The 22,685-nt window shown below is 47.6% G+C and overlaps 1 protein-coding gene across 10 annotated transcripts in view; it reads right to left on the bottom strand.

Annotated features, from left to right (window-relative positions):
* LOC146334059 (transcription factor E2-alpha-like) overlaps positions 1 to 22,685 on the bottom strand; it is a 109,474-nt gene that overhangs the window by 70,466 nt on the left and 16,323 nt on the right. For all 10 annotated transcript variants that reach the window (XR_014786417.1, XM_084825098.1, XM_084825100.1 and 7 more), the window contains exon 3: positions 22,111 to 22,183. Coding sequence is in view for 9 of the 10 variants with exons in the window: in XM_084825098.1 (XP_084681224.1) it covers positions 22,111 to 22,183 (73 nt within the window). In the remaining variant the exon portion in view is untranslated. The remainder of the gene's footprint in view (positions 1 to 22,110; positions 22,184 to 22,685) is intronic.

Here is a 22,685-nt window from a genome sequence, read left to right as displayed (position 1 = left end):
TGGTGTTTAATTGCTGTCTAATTTGCATAATTATGCATATTAATCTCCACACCTAATGAATATTCATAGCTCTTTTAGATTTTTTCTAATCAAAAATTTTCCAATGTGATTACTTTGCAGAATTGAGGGTGGTAGTGGAATAAGACGCTAATGCGACTCTGGATACTACAGAGGAAAAAGCAAGCCATTCCTTCCACCGCCGACAATAACTTTTGCTTTGCTAATGTGCGCTTCCCCCCACCCCCGCCACTTCCACCCTTCCCGTCTAGAACAATTTCATTTGCATTTCTTGTGGGGGGAAAACCCAAACCCAAACCAACCAACAGAAAATTAAAAAGGCAGAAAAAGGTTTCAGGGGCTGCTTACAGATTATCAATTATTACACGGGGCTTCCATCGGCAAACGGGTTCCTGTCCCTAGGAGCTTACAAATTACAAGTCAACAACACAGGAAGGAAAGGCAGCCAAGGGTGAAGGGGAGGAGATGTAGCTTTACACTCTCATGCTTCTGGGGCAGTTGCAATCCAGACACCTTTAATGGCATTGAAATATTATTTTAAAACGTATTATTGCATATACTGTACTCAAAAGCTAATATATTAAAAAGGTGCTCACAATACACAAGCAAACCTTAAGAAGGGATTAAAGGAATAGAACCCACAGAGAGTAACTTATTTAAATAAGAACTGATAATATACAGAAGCCCATTTCAACATCCAGCAGCCATTCCCCGCTCCCTCAAACTGGTTAGACTGGTTGGATACAGGGGGTAACGTGGAGTTCTGCAATGGGCAGAGCTGGTTGTTGGCAGCTAATGCAGCCCCCTTAACAGGTGTGGTCCCAGGCAACTGCCCAACTCTTTTGATGCTGCTTATGTGAATCTTGCCCTAGACAAGATTCATATGATCAAGCGTAGGCAGCTGCCCGGGTAATCCCTGTGATGAAGGCTTGGATCCCCTCCTCCCATGTGTCACAGCCCCAAATCTTCCCTTCTCACTCATTCTTTTAATCTAAATAATGATCTCAAACCAGGAAGCTTATTTAACAATGGGGCTTATTTAAAACAAAAAGTTTCTACCAGGCCTTGAGGTCAAGCCAGGGATGGGTAGAAGGTAGATCTCCAGATGCTTTGGACTTCAGCTCCCTCAAGCCTCTGCCAGCATAGCCAGTGGTCAGGGAAGCTGGGCACTGAAGTCCAAAACATCTGGAGATCTACCTTCTGACCACTTCAGGAGTAGACCACTTTCCCTCTGCACAGGTGGCCAACAATATAAAAGCCATTAAAAAAAAACAGGGTCTGTCTCAAGGGGTGGGGCGTAAGGGGCGTGGCTTCTCAGATCAGGGGACCGAGCTTGAGATCTCACGCCTGTCTTAATAACCCACCTGCAGGATGGCCCACTCTCTTTCCAGTGCATTTTTGCAAAAGAGGAAAAGATCTTGTTCTGCCCGTCATGGAGTCAGCACCTGAATTGCTTTGCCCCACAAAAAGAGAAGGGAAGAAAAAAAGATGCAGAGGCTGGGAGAAGAAGATGCTAGGGGGAAGAAATCAGAATGGGGGAATAAAGGCTGCAGGGGGCTTGGGTGTGGTGGGGTGGAGATGGACCTTGGACCATAAACAGCTTAGTTGCTCCCCATGACTTCCAGCTCCTCACCCCAAGATTCAGCTCCTTCCCAAGAAGGAAGCTAAGAACTTGCGCATGCCAAACACGGAAGTCTGTATAACTATATAACACGACCCATTCAAGCTTGCAGAGTGGAGAAAGAAAAAAAAAGGCAGGACCCAGAATGGTTCCACCTCCCTGGGTGACCGATTGGTTTGGTTCCTGCTGAGCTTGCTATAAATGCATCCCATCAGGACTGGGTTTTTATCCGCCCCCAGCAAGCCTTTGGCTTGGCTTGAGTAGCTCCTTCATTTGCCGTGCTTCCAGATCAACTCTCCTGCAGCTCTGCCCCCAGCCCTCCGTCCAAACAGCCCCTGACAGGGCTGGGAGTCGCCTATCAGTTTCCAGTGTACTCTGATGCCGTATGGGGAGAGGCATATACAATGTCCCCTCCAAAACACCAGCATACATGAGAAACATTTACACACTGGTGTGCTGCAGGCATGCGCATGCACACAGCGCGTCAGTGAGGCGCAGTGGTTATTAGATGGTTGCCCCAGGACTAAAGGAGATCCAGGCACAGCTCTCCACTCAGCCATAGGAACCGAGGAGCCCTGCCTTAACCCAAGTCAGTCCTGTCGACACTGACTGCCAGCAGTGGGGCGGGGGTGGCGGTGTAGAGCTACAAATGCTGCCTTGAGCAACTTGGAGGAAAGGCAGGGCACAAAGTGTGATAAATACAGAATAAAAGGTGCAGATAAAACAATGGCATTTCTAGCTTGCCAAAAGTTCTGCATAACACACAGCATCCCCAGGCTGGAAGGGACAAGACAGAGTCCTCTTTTCCCCCCACCCCCTGCCTCACCCATCCCTGTTCCATTAATAGAATTATTAAAATTGGGGGGGGGGAGTGGAGATAGAAACCCCACGGATTGATTATGCATTTTAATAACCCCAAACATGAATATTCATAAAGCATTCCGTGCTCATGTTCTAATTAAAATGTACTAATAGTATATGACGTAGCTGTCAGAGAGAGCATTCTCCCCCCTCCCCCTTCATTTAAGGCTTTCTACGCTGGAGCGCACGCATGCACAAGAACAACCCATTTCAGTTGGATGCCTGCAGCACATCCGATAAAAATAATCTGCCCCAAATCCAATGCTAACAACATTTTGGGGGCGGGAGAGAAGAAGGTACGTAGCCAGGAGACAAAGAAAGATTTATCTAGCTCTTGTAAATTGCACACACACTGAGGAAGAGAGAGCATGTGCACTTGTGAAAGGGTGATGATTTATTTATTACATTTCTATACTGCCCAACAGCCGAAGGTCTCTGGGCGGTTCACAGAAATTAAAACCACAAAATACTGCATAAAATGGCATATAATAAATAAAAGCTTAAAACTGTAGCAACATCCCTGCAACACAAAAACATTCTCATCCAATGGCTCCACTGCATTGTCCATTGTGTGGGATCTTCCAAGCAACCTTCTCCAACCTGGTCCTCTGCAGCTGGGGATGATGGGGGTTGTATTCCCACACACCTTCAGGGGACCGGGTTGGGGAAGGTGGCTTTAAACATTTGCTCCTACCAAAAGGAGGCAGTTAAGATCAGTGACACTCATACGCCACAATTTTCAGAAGCACAGAAAAACTGCTTCATGTGGCATTGGGGGATTTCCCAATAACCTCCACTTTTGTGTTTAAAACTACAAATTCATAGTCCTCATGACTACAAAGGTATGCCCGAAAGTGCACAGGCCGCAAAATCTGCCATAATCTCAGAAGCCAGAGAGAAGGTTAAAGCAGGGGAAAGCAGTCAGTGGTGGCATGGAAACTTGATTTGAAATGGGGGTGGCAGACGGATGCCATGACAAACACCACAATGTTAAGCTGCTTTGCCTGTCTAATTGGGCAAGGAATCAGCCCGGGAGAAGGAGGTTCTGCTGAGCGAGTTTTGGAAAATCAATAAAATCAGTCAACCAATAATTATCTTTAGCCTTTATCAGGAGTAGCAAAGTTGTTTTCCTCTTGCTGCTACCAAGGATACCGTTTTCCCCACAGACAGAGAGGCCCACACACTGCTCTCAATGGCATTTTGCAAACGGTAAAACAAACAAACACACAATCGATCCCAGGCACATTTACTCAGGAGTAATTCCCATGTGCATTTGAATGGAGCTTACATGTGAGTAAGTGCACATAAGGTTGTAGCCAGGAGATGGAAATTACACTAGACCATGGCAAACGAGTGTTCCCAGGCCAGTATCTGTCATGGTGTCATGAATTTGGGGGGCTTGTGGTGGTGGGGATTTGTAGGAGAGAATCAGTAGGAAGGAGAACAGTGGGCAACCTGTCCCATACCCACTGATCCTACCTTGTAAAACGTGTACATCCACACACACACGCACACTCACTCACTCACTCTGACTGCCTGGCTGTTTCCCCCTCAGCCTGGCTTCTGGTTTCAGATCCAGGGGATGGCGGGGGGACGTTTTGCAGGGCAGAGACTGCAGGTTGTGGGGGGAGCAATCCTCTCCCATTTTTACTTCTTGCAATCTGGATGCTATGCTTCTATTAATGGAGCCCAAGATTTTTTGTTTGTTTATTCGGACCAGCCCACGCCAGAGCCTCCTGTCAGCCATCGCCACCCCCAGCTCCCCCGAGGTCGAGTCTGTCACCTCCAGAACGTCATCCATCCACCTTGCCCTTGGTCGGCCCCTCTTCCTTTTGCCTTCCACTTTCCCTAGCATCAGCATCTTCTCCAGGGTATCCTGTCTTCTCATGATGTGGCCAAAGTACTTCAGTTTTGCCTTCAATATCCTTCCCTCCAGTGAGCAGTCTGGCTTTGTTTCCTGGAGTATGGACTGGTTTGATCTTCTCGCAGTCCAAGGCACTCTCAGAGTTTTCCTCCAACACCACAGTTCAGAAGCATCTATCTTCCTTCGCTCAGCCTTCCTTATGGTCCAGCTCTCGCAGCCATAGGTTACTGCAGGGAATACCATTGCTTGAACTATGCGGACCTTTGTTGTCAGCCTGATGTCTCTGCTCTTAACTATTTTATCAAGATTTGTTATTGCTCTCCAAGATTGCATTCACCTTTTTAGCTGCTGCATTGCACTGCTGGCGCATGACAAACTAACAGCATAATCCTATACTTGTCTGCTCAGAAGTCCCAGAGTGCAGTGGTGCTTCGTGCCAGGGATGAGGAGCCTCTAGCCTGTGGTGGTACTGCATCTGGCCTGCGCAGCCCCAGAGGAGTCCCCCATAGAGGAATCTCCTTTATGTCTGATCTGAGACTGGAAATAACAAAGGCAATGCGGGTGGCAGGGACTCAGTCGCACCATGCAGAACAGCTTCTCCCAGTGCTGGCCAGGTTCCTTTCCCTGTGCTGAGAGGCATGGAATCCCTCTCTCTGTCCCTCTCTCAGCACGGAGAAATGCAAACAGGGCTACACCCACTGACATCATCCAGCCCGCAGCGGTTGTGGTGGGTGGCAATTTGGCCACCCAATTTATGTTCTGCACCTGCTGTATAGCATTGCAGCTTAAGACACTTAGATCCTCTTCACATGTACGGCTGCCACGCCAGGTCTCCCCCGTTCTATACTAGCTGGCATTTTGGGATTCATTTGCCAGGCTCAGATACAGTATGTCCCTGTGGGAGAAGTGCACTCAGAGTCAAAGGCCGCTGTCAATGAAGGCCTGGATCACACTCAGGATGTTGAAGGGTTCTCTTTGGTCCGCATTTCAAAGCAGGCCAACCAGAACTGCAAATCCAGACTGATGGGCAGATTGGAAGGCAGTTATCTTTCGGATTCGCACTTTTCTGAATCTCGCGTCTCATCCACTGCAGTGTCTTCTGCAAAGCATCCTTGTTCAGAATTGTTTTTATACCAGCTATCCACAACCCAGTGTCCTCCAGATGTTTGGGACTACCATTCCCAGCATCCCTGACCATTGGCCACACTTGCTGGTGCTGATGAGACTCGTAGTCCTATACATTTGAAGGGCAGCCTGTTGAGGAAGGCTGTTTTGTATCCATCTCACCCAAGCTAAAACCTAATTTATTTTTAAAAAGGAAAGACATGGTGGGGTGGAAAAGGAGGGGTGCTGAATGTAAAGAGTGAGATGGGGGGGTAGGTGAGAGAGAATATATAACCAACAACGTTACCCACTGAAAGGCCAAGAAAACCAAACTGAATCATCAAGAGTTTTATTTGGCCATCTAGTATTTGAGCCTCTAGTTTGGAATTGAATAAACCAGCTATTTTGAGCTCTGTGTGTGTATGCACATATGTTTAAATTGCTCTGACCTGCTGTTCCACCCTACTCCTCCTCCAACTCTGCAAGCCCACCACTACTCCACTCAGTGACCATTCTAAACCCACCACCCCCTGGGGAATCCAATCTTCTGTCTACCCAAAGACAGCTAACGGTACAGGTCTACCTCACTAGATTGCTGTGTGGAGGTCTTCCCCAACCTCGTGAACTCCAGATGCACCAGAGTACAACTCCCACCCACCCCCAGCCAGCATACCCATGCTACCTGGGGATGATGGGAGCTGTAGCCCCAATGCATCTGGAGGGCACCAGGTTGGGGAAGGCTGCTGTAGAGATTGGAGAGGCAACAGGCCAAGCATTTAACATCCTTGTAGAAAAAGTTCTATAGAAATACCAGAAATGAAATGCCAATCGCTAAAAGTGGCAGGATGGGGCGGGGAGGACCGACACTCAGAGGGGGTGCACGCAGAGGATACAAACATGTCTCTATGCTTCACCCGCAAGAGGCACATTGATTCTCCCCCTCTTCTGTGAGGTCTATGGAAGGGGGGTGACTGGAAACTGAACTGTCAAGGATGCTGAGGCAGTTTGGTCCCCACTGGGAAGCATTCAGTTTAACAGGGAACACAGAGGGGCACACGCCAGGATACTGAGGCAGGGGTGCTACACACAGCACTCTCAGTTTTGGGGGTCGTCGCATCTCCCAGCTATGCCCTAGACTGCATCAACTTCAACCCACGGAAGTCAACAGAGAACAACACAGCCCTGGTCTCCATGGTTCAGTCCCCACCATCCACATAATCTCTGCCTCAGCTTCTGGCATCGCATCAAGAACAGAGCTCTGGAATTTGGCCGATATAATGCAATCTATACTAACAACCTAAGCAATCTCTGTGTGTGTGCGCTTGTACACACACACAACTCATATGCATGACACGCATTATTTCTCTCAAACACAAAAGCTGCTGGTGATGGTGGTGAGGAATTCATTGTCTGCAGAGGAAATGCTCTTTTGCGATGCAAAGGGGTACTCGCCCCTCCTCGCAGGTTAAAGGGTTGGTTATTTTGCGGGGTGGGGGAGAACAGGCATTTCTCCCCTTCTTGGCACTCAGCCGAGTTTGCTTCCCTTCAGCCTAAGGGAGTGCTGGCAACATGACAACAGCACACCTGTGTAGCCAGCAGCACCTGCCACTCATTTCAACACCCCCTCTTCTTCTGCAAAGGTAAAGACCCTCTTCTCCCCCGCTCCCCCCACCAAGTTTTCACTCAAAGCACATCATGCAACATACCCACGTTGTGAATTTAGCACCAAGCTTTTGCCCCCCTCCCAGAGCCAGCCACTCTCACCAGCCCTTTCAAACGAGCAGCACCTTGTTCCCTCATTAAGCCTCTGTCCACGTTCATTTTTATATTGCCCGGCAACCATTCCCCTTTGGTTTGCCTTCATGCTGCAATAAAAAGGTTATCTCACAATCCCTTGCCTTGGGCGAGAGGTGCTGGAGGCTGCCAGAGAAGAGGCAGCCTCTCTGGCCAAAAACTCCTGCCCTGGAGGACGCAAGTGTGCATTCTAGAGGACAGGTACTTCAGTCCTCCAGGGCAGAAAGTTTGGGCCAGAAGGGCCTCTTCTTCTATAGCATCCTCTGCCACCTCCTGCTTGGTGCAAGGGATTATGGGAAGCAACGTGAGCAGTCTCCACTCCCATATCACCCAGTGTCACCAGTGGAAATGGGTGCAAGTCACTCCTAAACGTTCAAGCACTCTGGAGAGGCAATTGCTGGAGAAACTGAACATTATCAGCATACAGGAAATTCACAAACCCATTTCAGAATCTCCAGCAAGAGGCTTTTGATAAACGCAGACATTTTAGAGGGAGAAAGAGAAGCAGAGGGAGATTTTGAGAATTTAAGAATGAATGGAGAAATCTATACACAATCTGTTCCGCTGGGGAGGACTGCAGAGAGAGGAGCGGAGGGGAGGCACCTGGAGAAAACCAGGGAGGAGGGAAATAAACTCAATGCCCCAAACACTTCCCGGCAGCTGTAAAAACAAGAAGGCCCAACCGTGAGCAAACAAAAGGAAAGAAAGACAGGGGGCCGAGGCGGGGGGGCGGGGAGGAGATTTAAACCAACACAATAAAAGCAACTTTTTCCAAAAACACCAAGATGGGACTAGCTGTGAAATATCTGCATGTCTGCACACGCACAAGAGAGTACGAGATAGGGCTTTAAATCCTCTGCATGGTGCTTGCTTTGCAAGCCGGAACAGACTCAGCACCAAATGCTCTTAGAACATGGCCCTGCTCCACCAGACTTATTGTTCTGGAGTGTCCTTAAAAGCTGGATCTCAGAGAGGGCTTTTGGGATGGGGGGGGAGATGGGGGCAAAGACATTATTTATTTAAAGTATTTCTTCGGAGCCTTAAACTCTGGCATGCATACAATGTGTGTGGACACAAAATGCCAGTGTACTGTTGTCATTCCATCCTGCTTCTCCCCCCCACACACCCCTTAAACACCAATTGTGATAGTAAAATATTACCACATCTTTTGGGAGTTGCAAGTATCCTAAGAGAGGGATAAGCATTTTATTAAACTAGGGTTTTAAAAAAATTATTAAACATTCTTTGAAAATGGAAATTCTGGTCCATTTTGCCACCCCACTCCACTGTTGTGCAATGGCAGCAGGAATGAATGCAATGTACAGAAAAGTCTTCCAACTGTGCATGAGTTGTAGGGGTTAGAGCAGGGGCAGGCAACCTTTTGGGGCCGTAGGCACATCTGGCAATTAGAAATACTGCCCTGGGCACCACCACAAAATGGCTACCATGGGAGGTGTGACAAAGAACAAGTCACCTGCCCCAAAAACTGAGTCCAAGGCAGAGGGGAGGTCTCAGCCCCAATACACTAAACAACTCCTTTGAACCTACAGTTTTCAGGACTGGCAGAACCCTTTTTCAGAGCAAACCCAGCTGCTGGCAAGATGTGTAGGACACCTTGGCGGGCGCCAAGAAAGGCTTCCATGGGCATCACACTGTCTACCCCTGGGTTGAAGTATCGAACTTTGGAACCCGGGTTCAAACCCCTTGTTCAGCCTTGGAATGACCAGGGACAAGGTGCTTCCTCTCAGGGTTGTTGCTGCAAGGATAAAATGGGAAGGGGGCACTCTGCATGTGTGCTACCCCAAGCTCCTTCAGGGAAGGGCAGGAGACAACCCTAGCAATAATAATTTATTTGTATATTGCTTTTTAGCCTAAAGCAGTGAACACCTTAATTTTTTTAAAGGAAATATAATAATACATTGTAAACAACAAATAGAAATGGAGAGGAGTGGGCAGCGTTCCTTGATAGGAGAAGCCACATCACACATACACAAGCGTCCCAGTTTGTTCAACACCGGAGGGTAAGCACAGGATTTGGGAGCCATAAGGAGCCGTGATCCAAGGGGTCGTTTCCGGTGAGCAAGCCAGGTGGTGACTCACAGCAGCGGAAAGAGATAAGGAGAATTGTTCCGTGCAAGGAAGGACGATTCCGCCTCCGTTCTTTTCTAGGGTTGTGGTCGTGATTTGGGGTGGTGTTATTGTCTTAAAGACCACTTACTCATTCTCCTGCAAGTGCAGGCACACGCCACGGGGCTGTTTCCCCACACATGCACGTTGCCTCCCATGAACCCTCCATGCAACTCTAAGGCCATTTCACACTCAACACAAAGCTTCTGAACAGCCCCAAACACTACACACACACACACACGTACGTTATTGGGGGAAATCCCAAAAAGGTCAGCCAGTGATACACTCCTTCCATCCTGGAGCTCGGGCGAATACATGTGAGGGCCGGCCTTTGCGACACAGCCCAAAACGGAAGGCACTAAAGCAACCTCCTCATGGTGACAGCACCATGTGGCTGATGGACAAAGCAAAGGCAAAACCTCCCAATGTAGGCAGCGTGAAGAGGAGCTGTTCGTAATAAGCTGCAACACAAGCCTTCCCATGTGCCACGCTACAATCTCACAGGATTGCTTCTGTAAGTAATATTCTCCCGTGTGATCTCAAACATCAGCATGGCTTTGTAGGATCAGGCCAGTCTTCTCCAACCTGCTGCCCTCCAGACTTTGAGGACTACAATGCCCAGGATTCCTGATCTAAGGCTGATGGGAGCTGAAGTCCACCACATCTGGAGGCACCCAGGCTGGGGTAGGCTGCTGCAAGTTGAGGCAGGGGTCTTGAAACAGACACCCTGGCCAGGGTCCTAGGTATAGAATCACAGAATAGTAGGGTTGGAAGGGGCCTACAAGGCCATTGCGTCCAACCTCCTGCTCAATGCAGGAATCCAAGTCAGAGCATCCCCGACAGATGGCTGTCCAGCCTCGCCTTGAATGCCTCCAGTGTGGGGGAGAGACGTGGACACCCAAAAGTAAAGTTAAAAATAAACTGGAGTTGCATTTTCATTTCCAGGTAAAGGGAAACCGACAAAAGTTGCCCGCCAAAGAGGTACTCAAACTAACCCAAGATGCTGGGAGCAGGATTGAACCATTCTGCAGACCAGTTTCTTGTCCAAACTAAATAAATGTTACATTCTTCGCTTTTGTCATAATACTAACAGGAGAGTCTCCGGTCATCCAGTGAAGCTGGCTGCCAAGAAAACCGACAAAGAAAAGGGTATTTCTTCAGACAAAGCATGAGTTTCGGAAGAGGCAACTAGCTTAGAGGGCATTACAAACAGGAAGTAGACACAAATCCACTGTGGACAGGCCTATCAAGAGGCCCGTTAGGCATGCCAGCTAAACGGAACCTCCATGCATAGGGGTAGTATACCTCTGAATGTCATATGCTAGGGCAGCCTTCCCCGAACAGGCACCCTGAAGATGTGATGGACTCCAACACCCATCATTCCCAGCCAGCATGGCCAGGTTGGGGACAGCTATGCTAGTGACAAACAACAGCAAGGAGCTGCTGTCTTAGCACCCTAGAGGTGTCTTGGCTGATCACTGCTTGGAAACAGAAGACTGGTCCAATCTAGATAGGCAAATCTTATGTTAAAGCAGGAGTGTTGAACCTCTTTCAACCTGAGGGCTGAATTCCATTTCGAAGAAGCTCTCAGGGGCCGCATCCCAGTGGCTGGCAGGGCCAAAGGCAAAGGGACGTGGCCAAAAATGCCGGCGGAGTTTAGCTTAAAACTCTTACTGCCTCTGCTAACTAGGCCTTAGGAGAGGCAGTTCAACCTTTGGGGGCAGGGGGATCTGCAAAAGCCAGGAAACCACCAAACGCTTAGTGGTCATGGGGTGTGGCTACCTGAGGAACACTGGTGGGTCAGATTGTGACCCCAGGTGGGCAAGATTTGGCCCAGGTTCTGTGCCTCTACGTTAAAGGCTAAACATAATCCCCAAAATATCTGGCTGCTCTTTCACCTGGCTTCCATCCTGGCTGGCTGAACTATGAAGTATTATTCGAAAAAATACACCTATGTACATCCATGAGGGACTGAGCTCGGGTGTCTTCTCACACAGAAGCCTTGGAGCTTAGTTCTGTTCCCATATGAGGAACATCGCTGGCTGACAAGGGCTGCCTCAGACATCCACAAGCCAGAACAGAGAGAAAGAGAAGGCCAAGGAAGAAGAGATTCTCAAGCCAAGTTAAAATAGCACGTTGAACTGAGTTAAAATTAGTTTTTTGGCCAGCTTCCTGATCTGAAACTCTGTTCACCGGATCTGGAATTGTCATCAGAGATATAAAAGACTTGGCATGTTAAACATGCAAACTCTCCTCCGTTGCTAGGTTAAGGGAGACTTTGGCTGGAATCCTCTTGCCCTCTCCCTGGAAAGACAGCGTTGTCCAGAGATCAGGAAATAGATCTTAGGAGATACTCCAACCCCAGGCTCAATGCAGCAAAGCCCTGAAACAGAGGATGAGCCCAGAGCAGCGCAGGGCAAAGGTTTTGTTCCGCTGGATGGCAAAATGGCAGCCAGCCAGAGCCCTAATATTAATGCCTAAGCTTCGTACTGCCTGCCAGTCAAAGAGGCTGATGTTGCACACACAGCCCCACAGAAAGACCACCTAGGGGCACTGCAACCCCTTAAAGCAGGGATGGGGAACCAGATGCTGTTGCACTCCAGCTCCCATCATCCCTTACTGTTGGCCATACTGCATGGGGAACTGGGAGTCCAACGACATCTGGAGGGCCACACGTAAACATAAAGGGTCAGCTGCTGCTCCCACAAGTGTCTGAAGCCAAAACAGAGGGAAATGGAAGTGAGCAGCCACTGAGTTGCCCAGAGCCTCCCTTGTGGCTCATTGGCTGAGGGGTGCTAGAGAGCCCTTTGCCTCTAGGCCGAGCCAACGGCCCTGGGCTCACTTGAAAATATGGCTGCTTAAAAATGAATGGGAATCTGGAGTTACACACCACTTTCCACACCACTTTAGGTAGGTACTTCTTTAAAAGATATATAAACACTGCACAGCAGTTTCATTTAAAAATAAAATAAAATGACCACCATCCTGAGGTGTTGGGATAGAACAGGTCTGTTTAATTCTTTAAAATAATTACATTTCTACCCCATCTTTCCTCTACAGAGTTCAGGGTGGCACACAGATCACCTGCCATTTTCTTTCATGTTGATTTATTATACAACTGAGTCACACTGCCTTTGTTTTGTTGCAAGACACACGCCCTCTCCGGGAATTCTGGAACTCTGAAAGGCTGCATGCATAAAAACGTAAGTAATTATCTTCACCACAGCCCCGCAAGGTAGGTTAAGCTTAGAGATCTGACTAGCCCAGTGTCACCTGATAAGCTTTGGGGATAAGTGGGGACTTGAACCTACATCTCCAAGTCTGAAACCCCCTTATCCATTATGCTATTAAACAGGGCAGCTGAGGAGCAAATTCCATTTCAGAGATGCACTTAGGAGATGCATTCCAGTGGTAGGTGGTGCCAAAGGCAAAGAGGGCAGGGCCATTATACAACCCCCCCCAAAACACTCCAGCTTAAAGCCGCAATTCTATGCATGTTTAGACAGAAAAAAATGTCCTACAACTCCCTGCATGCCCCAACCAGCCATGCTGGCTGGGGAATGCTGGGAGTAGTAGGATTTTTTTCTGTTTAAACATGCATAGGATGGCTCCCTAAAGCTCTTACTGCCAGTAACGAAGCCTTAGGAAAAGCATTTCAATCTTTTAGAAGGTGGGGGGGGGGAGAGAGAGAGAATGCAAGCGCCAGGTGAAGGGAATGTAGTCATCTAGGGAACCCCAGAGGACCCTACTAGGACCTCAGGAGGGCCAGACCTGATGTTCTGCACCCTTGCTATAAAATGCATGGCTGACTGGCAGGAGGTTCTTCACACAAGGCGTAGTTAACACGCAAAAATCACCACCACAAAACGTGGCACTCACAGCGGGTCACTTTTTTTTTTTTTTTTAAACACAGCAGAAACAATTGCCCATCTATTAATAAAGTGCCTACAATTTCTATGCACTGTACAGTCATTTATGGACACATATTTGGAACATATGCCAAAGCATCCTCTGTAATAATTTGCAAAGGCACAATACAATCTCATCTACAAGAAGAAAAAAAATCCACCCCCTCAAAAAATAAAATAAAAACCAATCCAGAAAATAAAAGTGAGATTCCAAATTTGATAGGAAAGTATGCTGGGGGGGTTTCTCTCCCTCATAGCAATCCAAATTGGAGGCTGTTCATATGGCGAAAATCCCAGCTCCGAATGTGAAGACTTTCAAATGCAAATACTGACAGAAGCATAACATATGGTAGAGGTTAGTTCTTATTTTTCCTAATTAAATGGTGCACTGCTGTTTTGTATAACAATGTTAATAGGGCATTTGCAAGCTTTTGGAAGAGAGACCACTGCGATTACCAAAAGAAGGAGCAGCAGCAATTGGCACAGTCGGAGGGAAAAGGATCCCCCAATAGCACCCTCCCCATATGCAACACCATCTTTCCTGATACCAACATGAGGATTTGGCACCTTCCCAATTGGGGGCGGGGGGAGAAGGGAAGAGATGAAGAGGTCCCACAGATCACAAAGCTTCTATTTATACAGGCCACTTAAACACCCCCCCCTCCCAAACCACCCACAGAAATTTGCTTATTGAAAACAGAGCCAATTCTCTCAGTATGGATTTTCCAAAAAAAAAAAAAAAAATATCCCCCTTACAAAGTGCAGTATGGATTTTCCAAAAAAAAAAATCCCCCTTACAAAGTGAGCCTCTCCCCATGCATTCAGCAGTACCTTGGGCCTACTGCAAAGCAGGGTGAAAATGTTTCCCATGCACAGCCATGACAGGAAGCCTTGCCTCTGCTCTGCTTTGACTTAGTGATGGCATCACATCACCTGGTCAGATTAACTTTCAGGCCAGTGGAGGCTGGTGGTTCTGAAGTCAGTGGGGCGGTGAATCTGTGGAGCACCTTGGACAGCTCCTTTAGAAATCTGACTGCTTCTGACTAAAACCTGGAGTGGATTCATTACCTGGCTGACATCGGAGCCACCTGGCTCTAGTGTATTGGGCACTGTGGTCTCATTGTGTCAGCTACGAGTTCATGAGAAAAAAACACCTTCTGTTTCTTTTCTTCATTAAGATCCAGTAAGTTTCTTATGTGGCTCAAACAGCAGTTAATACAACCAAACAGGCTCCCCAAACTCTTTGCAGGAGATGTCAGAGGAGGATGTTCTGTACTTAAACTTTTGGTTAGACAGGGTGTGGGTTCATCAGTCTGGGTTTCAGAAATACATTTCACCGAGTCTTGGGTTTTTGCAGGCTATGTCTGCTTTCAAACAAAAGGCTCAGGATATATGCCTCCAGAAAGACTGGAATAGTGTTCAGGGCAGCAGGAGCTCTCTCCTTGGTGTGCTCTTCTGGGCTTGACGTCAGACCTTTCCTTTCGCTTTAACAAATTCCACAGCTCAGGAGAGCTTTCTGCTGCTAGATTTCAAACTCTTTCATTGGAGACTGTCAGGGAGCGATAATACGACTCCCTATGAGAAACGGCTGTATTGATGTGGGCTTGGGGCTACAGAGGCCGATCCCTCATTTTCTTCTCTTTGCCCCTTGTATAAAGTCCCTCGGATTTCCTTGCTACAAGCCTCCCTGGGTAAGGTCCCAAGGTACCTGATGGAGCAGACCATGAGTTACCTGTTGGGAAATCAGCCTAAACCTGTTAATGCGAGAGCGGCACATTTTTATTGTGAAGACCTGAGAAATTTGGGAGGCTGTGTGCCAGGACAGAGCCTCTTAAGGCCAACGTGGTTGCCAAAACCACTTGATTTAGCATTGTTTTATAGGAAAATTGGTCCTGCTTTCATTTCTGTTTTACTAATGTAGTGGGGTGTTCATTCTGTTATTTTCCTGCGGTCTGGATGGGCTTTTGACAAATACATTGATAGCAATGGTCACTACTAAAAAAAAATGGCGCCAAAGGAAGAGCTGGGGGGGGGGTAAACAGGAGGAGGTGCCAAAAGAACAGCAAGCTTTCCCCCCAGAGAGATCAGAGAACATGCGCTTCCCCCACCCCCACAACTCCCTGCTTCACATTCAGAATAGCTGCCCATGAGAATTCAGCTCTACCTAACCAAGGATGGGGGAGAATTTCGCCTGGTGCACATTGTTAGGTGAACCAACCAAATTCACACTTGCTGGTCCAACCCCTTGGGCTGTGCACTTCTCTGAATTTTGCAGTGCAGTTTGTGGCTCAAATGTTGCATTCAAAAATATGCACATTAGGGAAAGTTTACAAAAATATTTACAAAAATGTATTTACACATAAATTTTGTAATTTACAAAAATAAATTCAATTTTCTTGCTGTGCGTTTGTTTTTAAAATTGCAGACTGATGCAAAAATTGGACAGAAACATACTTATAATTGAATACATGTGCAACTGACAGAGACCAGAAATAGACTGATTTGTCTGCTTAATTCAGGGATCACCCCAGGGTAATCACAGTCAGTTTGGGGGTGTGGGGGGCAAATCCACCCCTGGTGATGTCCCTGGCAGTTGGCTATTCCAAGGTAGAGTGCTTCTGCACATGGAGCTATCAAAACTAAAAGGTTTATCCTCAAGACATGCTCCCAACTGTTTGAAGAAGCTACGGAGCTCAAGTGGCCATCTCCACACCTTTTGGCAATTTCATTCCATCAGTTGATGGCACAACCAGAGAACAGAGGCAGGCATGGCCTTCCTAGGATATTAAGTGAAGATTTGAACTCAGGCCTCCCCAGTCCCCAAAGACAACTGCTCTATACACACCACCAGGCAAATTTATATATAACTTTAAGCAGGTGAGCAGAAACTTTTGTGTGTTCCTCAGCTCTACATTAAAGGGCGGGGAAGATCCTTTTAAATATCCAGGTTAGCATTTACATTCTTGGTTTGGGACATGAAGGGGGGGAGGGAGAAAGAGGCCTGTTGAAGGGGACACTACACCCTTCAGAAGCAACACCAACAATTTCTTTGGAAAAGAGATCAAAGCATGCCACGTTAACAATTAAGGAGAAAATTATCAACAGGGAAAGTACACAGAAGCCTTCTCCCTGATACGTCCTTGCCAAAGGTAGCTGCAAGTTTGGGGATTGACTGGGGTCAAGAGGAGGGAAATTGCTTTGGTGACCCCATGGAGTTGCAGGGCTCAGACACACAGGGTCCAGCCAAAGCTTCTGTGAGTTGTACAAGGCCTCGATTTCACACAACAGGGGGAACAGCCATGACTTCAGCCTGTGTCGTGTACATCCAGTTAGAGTTGCAAAGTCTCTGGAGCCGCAGAGATGGAGACTCAGAGGAAAGAGGGTGAAAGATAATGGGAGCTGCCTGATGGACACAGGGGCAGAGCCAATAGGAAAAGCTCTCCACCAGCTCAAGCAGAAAAACAGCCTGGCTGTTTAGTGCTGGCCCCTTGCCCAGTGTGTGGCTGCTTAAAAAAGGCAAACGCCATGTTAGGCATAATTAGAAAAGGAATTGAGACTAAAACTGCCAACATCATACTACCCCTTTACAAATCTATGGTGCGGCCACACTTGGAATACTGTGTCCAGTTCTGGTCACCACACCTAAAAAAAGATACTGAGCTGGAAAAGGTGCGGAGAAGGGCACCTAGTATGATCAAGGGGCTGGAGCATTTCCTCTATGAAGGAAGGTTACAACAGCTGGGCTTATTTAGCTTGGAAAAAAGGAGGGTCAGGGAGACGTGACAGAGGTGTGCAAAATTATGCAGGGTGTGGAGAAAGTGGATAGGGAGACGTTTTTCTCCCTCTCTCAAAATACTAGAACCTGAGGTTGTCCCATGAAGCTGATTGGTGGGAGATTCAGGACAGAGAAAAAGGACTTCTTCACATGGTGCACAGTTAAACCATGGAACTCTCTACCACAGGATTTCATGATAGCCACTAATTTGGATGGCTTTAAAAGGGAGTTGGACAAATTCATGGAGGAGAAAGCTAGTGATGGCTACTAGTCAGCAATACTACTACATTTGGAAGAAGCCAATTATCTAGATCCATTTCAATCGAGCTTCAAGCCTGGGCATGGGACAAATGGCCTTGGTCGCCTTGGTGGATGATATGAGGAGGGCTCTGGATAGGGGTGAATGCTCCTTCCTTGTTCTCCTCAACCTCTCAGCGGCTTTTGATACCGTTGACCACGGTATCACTCCTGGACCGCCTGGAGGGTTTGGGCATTGGAGACACCATATTACTGGTGGTTCCGGTCCTTCCTCTCCGGCAGGTACCAGAGGGTAGCACTGGGAGAGGAGGTCTCGGACCTGTGGCCGCTCACGTGTGGGGTGCCACAGGGTTCCATCCTCTCCCCGATGCTATTTAACATCTATGTGAAGCTGCTGGGGGCGATCATCAGGAGGTCTGGGGTGCAGTGTCATCAATATGCGGATGACATGCAGCTCTACCTCTCATTCAAATCCTTACCAGGGTTGGCCGTAGAATCCCTGTCCAAATGTCTGGAGATGGTGAGTGGCTGGATGGGGAGGAATAAGCTGAAGCTGAACCCTGACAAGACCAAGGTACTTTTGGTGGGAGACAAGAGGAGGCTGGGGGATGTCGACCTGGTGTTGAATGGGGTACGGCTACCCTTGGAAGACCTGGTCTGCAGCCTGGGGGTCATTTTGGACTCCCAGCTGTCCATGGAGGCTCAGGTGTCAGCTGTGAGCCGGACAGCGCTGTACCAACTCCACCTGATACAGCGGCTGCGCCCCTAACTTTCCGACCATCTGCTCCCATCGGCAGTACATGCCCTGGTCTCCTCTTGCCTAGACTGCTGTAATGCACTCTACGTGGGGTTACCCTTGAAGACGGAAGCTGCAGTTGGTGCAGAATGCGGCGGCTCGCCTGATTAAAGGCAGCTGCCGGCATGATCACATCACTCCAGCGCTGAAGGAGTTGCACTGGCTACCAGTTGTTTTCCGGGACAAATTCAAGGTGCTGGTTTTGACCTTTAAAACCCTATACGGTTCTGGTCCAGCCTATCTCAAAGAGCTCCTCCAGCAACACCAGACAGGCTGCTCAACAAGGTCAGCCTCGGATGGCCTTCTCCCTGTCCCAACAGCCAGGACAGCTAGGCTGGTGAGGACGAGGGAGAGGGCCTTCTCTGTGGTGGCCCCACTCTGTGGAACTCCCTCCCTAGGGAACTCCGCCATGCCCCCTCTTTAATGAGCTTCTGCCACACATTGAAAACTTGGTTGTTCAGGTAGGCATTTGTGGTGGGTTAGGGTATTTTTAGAAATATGATGTTTTAATGTTTAATTTTACTGTTTTAGACTGTTTGTACTGCTGTACATCGCCCAGAGTGGCTGGGTGCCTGGCCAGACAGGCAATTAAGAAATTTAATAAATAAACAAATAATAGTCCTGATGGCTCTGTGCTACCGCCAGTACCAGAGGCAGTGAGCCTATGTGCACCAGTTGCTGAAGAACATGGGTGGCAGGGTGCTGTTGCGCTCATGCCCTGCTTGTGGGTTTCCCGTGGGCAGCTGGTTGGCCACTGTGTGAACAGAATGCTGGACTAGATGGACCCTTGGTCTGATCCAGCAGCGCTCTTTTGAAGTTCTTACAGTGAAGGCTGTTTTAGCTCCACTCTAGGGATGTACGGACCCCTTCACGGATCACTGCCTTGTTGTGGCGAAGGGGCTTGCATAACTCAGTGAAGCCATAAGCTATGCCGTGCAGGGCTACCCAAGACGGACAGGTCATGGTGGAGAGTTCTGACAAAATGTGGTCCACTAGAGAAGGAAATGGCAACTCACTCCAGTACTCCTGCCAAGAAAACCCCATGGAACTGAAGGCAAAAGGAGAAGGGGGCGGCAGAGGATGAGATGGCTGGATAGCATCCCCGATGCAATGAATATGGACTTGAGCACGCTCCGGGAGAGAGCGGAGGACAGGAAGGCCTGGCGTGCTATGGTCCATGGGGTCACGAAGAGTCGGACATGACTGAACAACAACAACAACAAAGGGATGTACGGAACGTGTAAAACCCACTCCGTCTGTTTTTTGTGGATTGTCAGGCACCTTTTGTTCCATCGTCCACCCACAGATGGATTTGAATTTGTTTTTTCCATTATGTGGAAAAATACACAAATAATTCCGTAAGAATGTTCGCAACAATTTACACAATTTACCATAGTACATAACATTTAGAGTATTGTCCCCCATTCCATCCAACTGTTCCCCGCTTACATTTACCAGTCTCAGCAGAAACTTGTCTATTTCCCTACAAATAAACATGCGTACATTTTGGGAAGTAAAAAAAACATCCGAAAGTCCCTGGACTCGGCAGGGCCTGAGGGGGTCACTCTGCAGCAGATTCCACAGGTCGGATTCTTAGAAATCTGATCTCATGTTAGTCCGTCTCGAATTTCTCCAGCATCCTACTTCAGTCCACAGAACAGACCACACAGCCTCCTGCTGTTGCTCAGGAACACCCCAATGTCCTAGCACCCATGTCAGTACCCCACAAATGTTGTCATTTGATCCGAACCTTCCCAAGAACTTGCTAAGGAACATAGGAAAAATCTCTTGTGCTCCCCTGTGCATCAAGCAATTCGTTATGTTTTCTCGCTTTTAAAAAAGTACTTGTTGATCATAAATTCTATCGTGTTTGGGCTTATTTTTTAGCTGGCTTTGCTTCGCACCTTGGATAGCTCCTTTAGAGTTCTGACTGAAACCCAGAGTGGAATACGGCCCCTGAGAGCTTCTCCAAAATGGAATTCGGCTCTCAGCCTGAAAGAGGTTCAACCCTCCTGGGCTAGATGGACCATTGGCAGTTTCCCATGTTCCAGATATTGATATATACGTGCAGACATGCCGTTTTACAATGTCTGCCTTTTCAATTCAAATCAGGCAGCTGGAACCAGAAGGAACTTAAATGCAAGGGTACTAAAGTAAGTGAAAGGACACCAAGCAAGCCTCCAGTTTTTCAGAACAGACAATGAGTGAAGGGACAAGGGGTGCTGTGTTCTAAGTATCCTCATTCGTAATTTAAAAAAAAAAAGAATATCAAAGGGGGAAAACTCAGCTAACACGACAATCTCCAGGCACAGGGAGTGGAGGTGTGTGTGTGTGTGTGTGTGTGTGTGTATGTGTGTGTGTGTGAGTGTGATTTCACTTTGTTCTAACCACCTGTAGCTTCAAAATTTGGTATGTGCACAAACCTGTACCGCTGCCTGGAAGTAAAAAAGGATCTATAATACACACCCCAAATCAAAGCAATCCCCTCCGACAATAAAGTTCATATCCCTTTCATGTTAAGGGAAGACGTTCAGGACAAACCTGGAAAAGGTGGCAGGGTGGGGGGAGGGAAATCCCCATATTGTTACCACCGCCTAAAAATAAAGAAGATGGGGATTTCTCTCCCGAAGTTTGAACTTTTGTTACCATTATTTTTCATGTAACCCTCTAGCACAAAGGACCCATTTTGCATGAGCCACGAGAGGAAAGTGGTTTCAGCAGACATGTTTTTGTCGCTCAAACACAGAGCTCATTTGAGGAGCAAAGCAAAAAAAAACACACCATGAACAATTGCAGCTCACTTGACAGAAGTCCACTGATTTGTTTACATTTTATAAATGCCATTTTTCTATTCATTGAACATACAATTTTTTTGAAAGGCAACATTTTAAAAAAATCACACACAAATTTGCCAACCCCTCTTTTTGCCAGGCAGATTCCCTTCTCTTTTTAGCATTAACCACAGGGTAGCCTAACACCTGCACAGAGGTTAATGCAACCCAGGGCTGCCATGAAGAAAGAGCACATGCACCTTTTTTCCAGTCTTATTAATCATGGTTCCCTTTAAAGCCATGACTCCCAAAACCAGCTTCACACTCTGGATTCAAGGGAAGTAGAGTTAATGTAAACCTCATCACCAAAAAACAATCCACCGTCAGCCTAGCTCCCACTGAAAGGAACTCTGCTACGTCAAGCTGTAGATGGGGGGGCTCAGATGATGGTCTCCTATTCCACCCACCCAGAGATGACAATAACTGGAAAAAACCTGGGGAAAATGGGGTTGGGGCAAGAAAAATGGAAAAACAATCCCCCCCCCCCCATTTTTCTGGGTTTCTTCCAGGCATTCACCCACCTAGCATGTCAAAGACAAGGCTCCTAACCTGCCATGTTAGTTTGCTATGTGCAAGGATGGGGAGGAGGGAAATGGAAACAAATCCCAAGACATCAGCCCCCCACATGCAGTCTGAAATGGTACAGACCAGGCACAGCCCTAAGACATTTTTTTTCCAAATCAAGCTCTTTTCCTGAAGAACACAGGGGCAGGATACACAGTCCTTGCCCCCACTTGCTCTTTACAACAACCCTGTGAGGGAGGCTAGGTGGAGAGAAAATGACTGGCCCCAAGATCACCCAGTGAGCTTCATGCCTGAGGAGGGATTTGAACCCAGGTCTCCTCAGGGCAGCTGACCACCTCTGCCAGAACTAGGCTATTACTTGCAAGGAAGATAACAATGTGCTTTGTGCAGAACTGGGCTTCAGACTGTAGCCTTCCACTGCACAACTCAGGATGGGGACTGCAAAAGATAGCTGCCATTTCAAATTAGATTTTTAAAATCATCACCATCACTTTACATACAAGTTTGAAGAGTTTCAGGAAAGGAGAAGAGAAGAGCCTCTGTTTATAACAACCACCATCCAAAGGGGGAAAAACAAGCAGAGGGGTGTGTGTGTGTGTGTGTGTGTGTGTGTGTGTTAGAGAAGTACCTGATCCTCCAAACTGTGTGCTAGCGAGCGTTGTGGGTCTGTTTTTTCCATTAGCCACTGGCAAGGGAAACATCTAGGGAAAAAAAGAGAAACAGTAAAGAGATTACACAGAGAAGAACAGGAAGAAATGATGGGGAAGACTTGGTTTAGCGGGGTTAGGCCCTAACTTTCAATATCTGGAGGCAGAGTTTCTTTCTCCTTGATTAAACCAGAAAAACACTAGACTTAACATGAGAGATAGAGATAGCGAGAGATCTAGAGAGAGAGAGACAGAGAGAGAGACAGAGAGAGATAAAAAATAAATTAGAAACGTTTCACTTATTATACTCCCTGGTTAACTGGGTGGCATACTTTTTCAAATAATTATTGCTACTCCAAGTATGTATTGAAACTGGCAGGTTGGCAGGTGCCATCGCTGAAGAGGCATCCCTCCACATCTCTCCCATACCCAGAACGGAATGCCTCTTCTGACCCAAAGCACTCTTTTCTGCTTCCCAGGAGGGAATGCCTGTTCCAAAATGAGGCATCATTCCCCTTCTTCCAGAGAAAGAAGAGGGAATGCTTCTTTTAAGATG

The sequence above is a fragment of the Heloderma suspectum genome, chromosome W, assembly GCF_057233095.1.
Source record: "Heloderma suspectum isolate Gila_16-S chromosome W, 16-S_ref, whole genome shotgun sequence".
In the NCBI taxonomy this organism is placed as follows: Eukaryota; Metazoa; Chordata; class Lepidosauria; order Squamata; family Helodermatidae; genus Heloderma; species Heloderma suspectum.
This window is presented reverse-complemented; position numbering and strand designations above follow the sequence as displayed.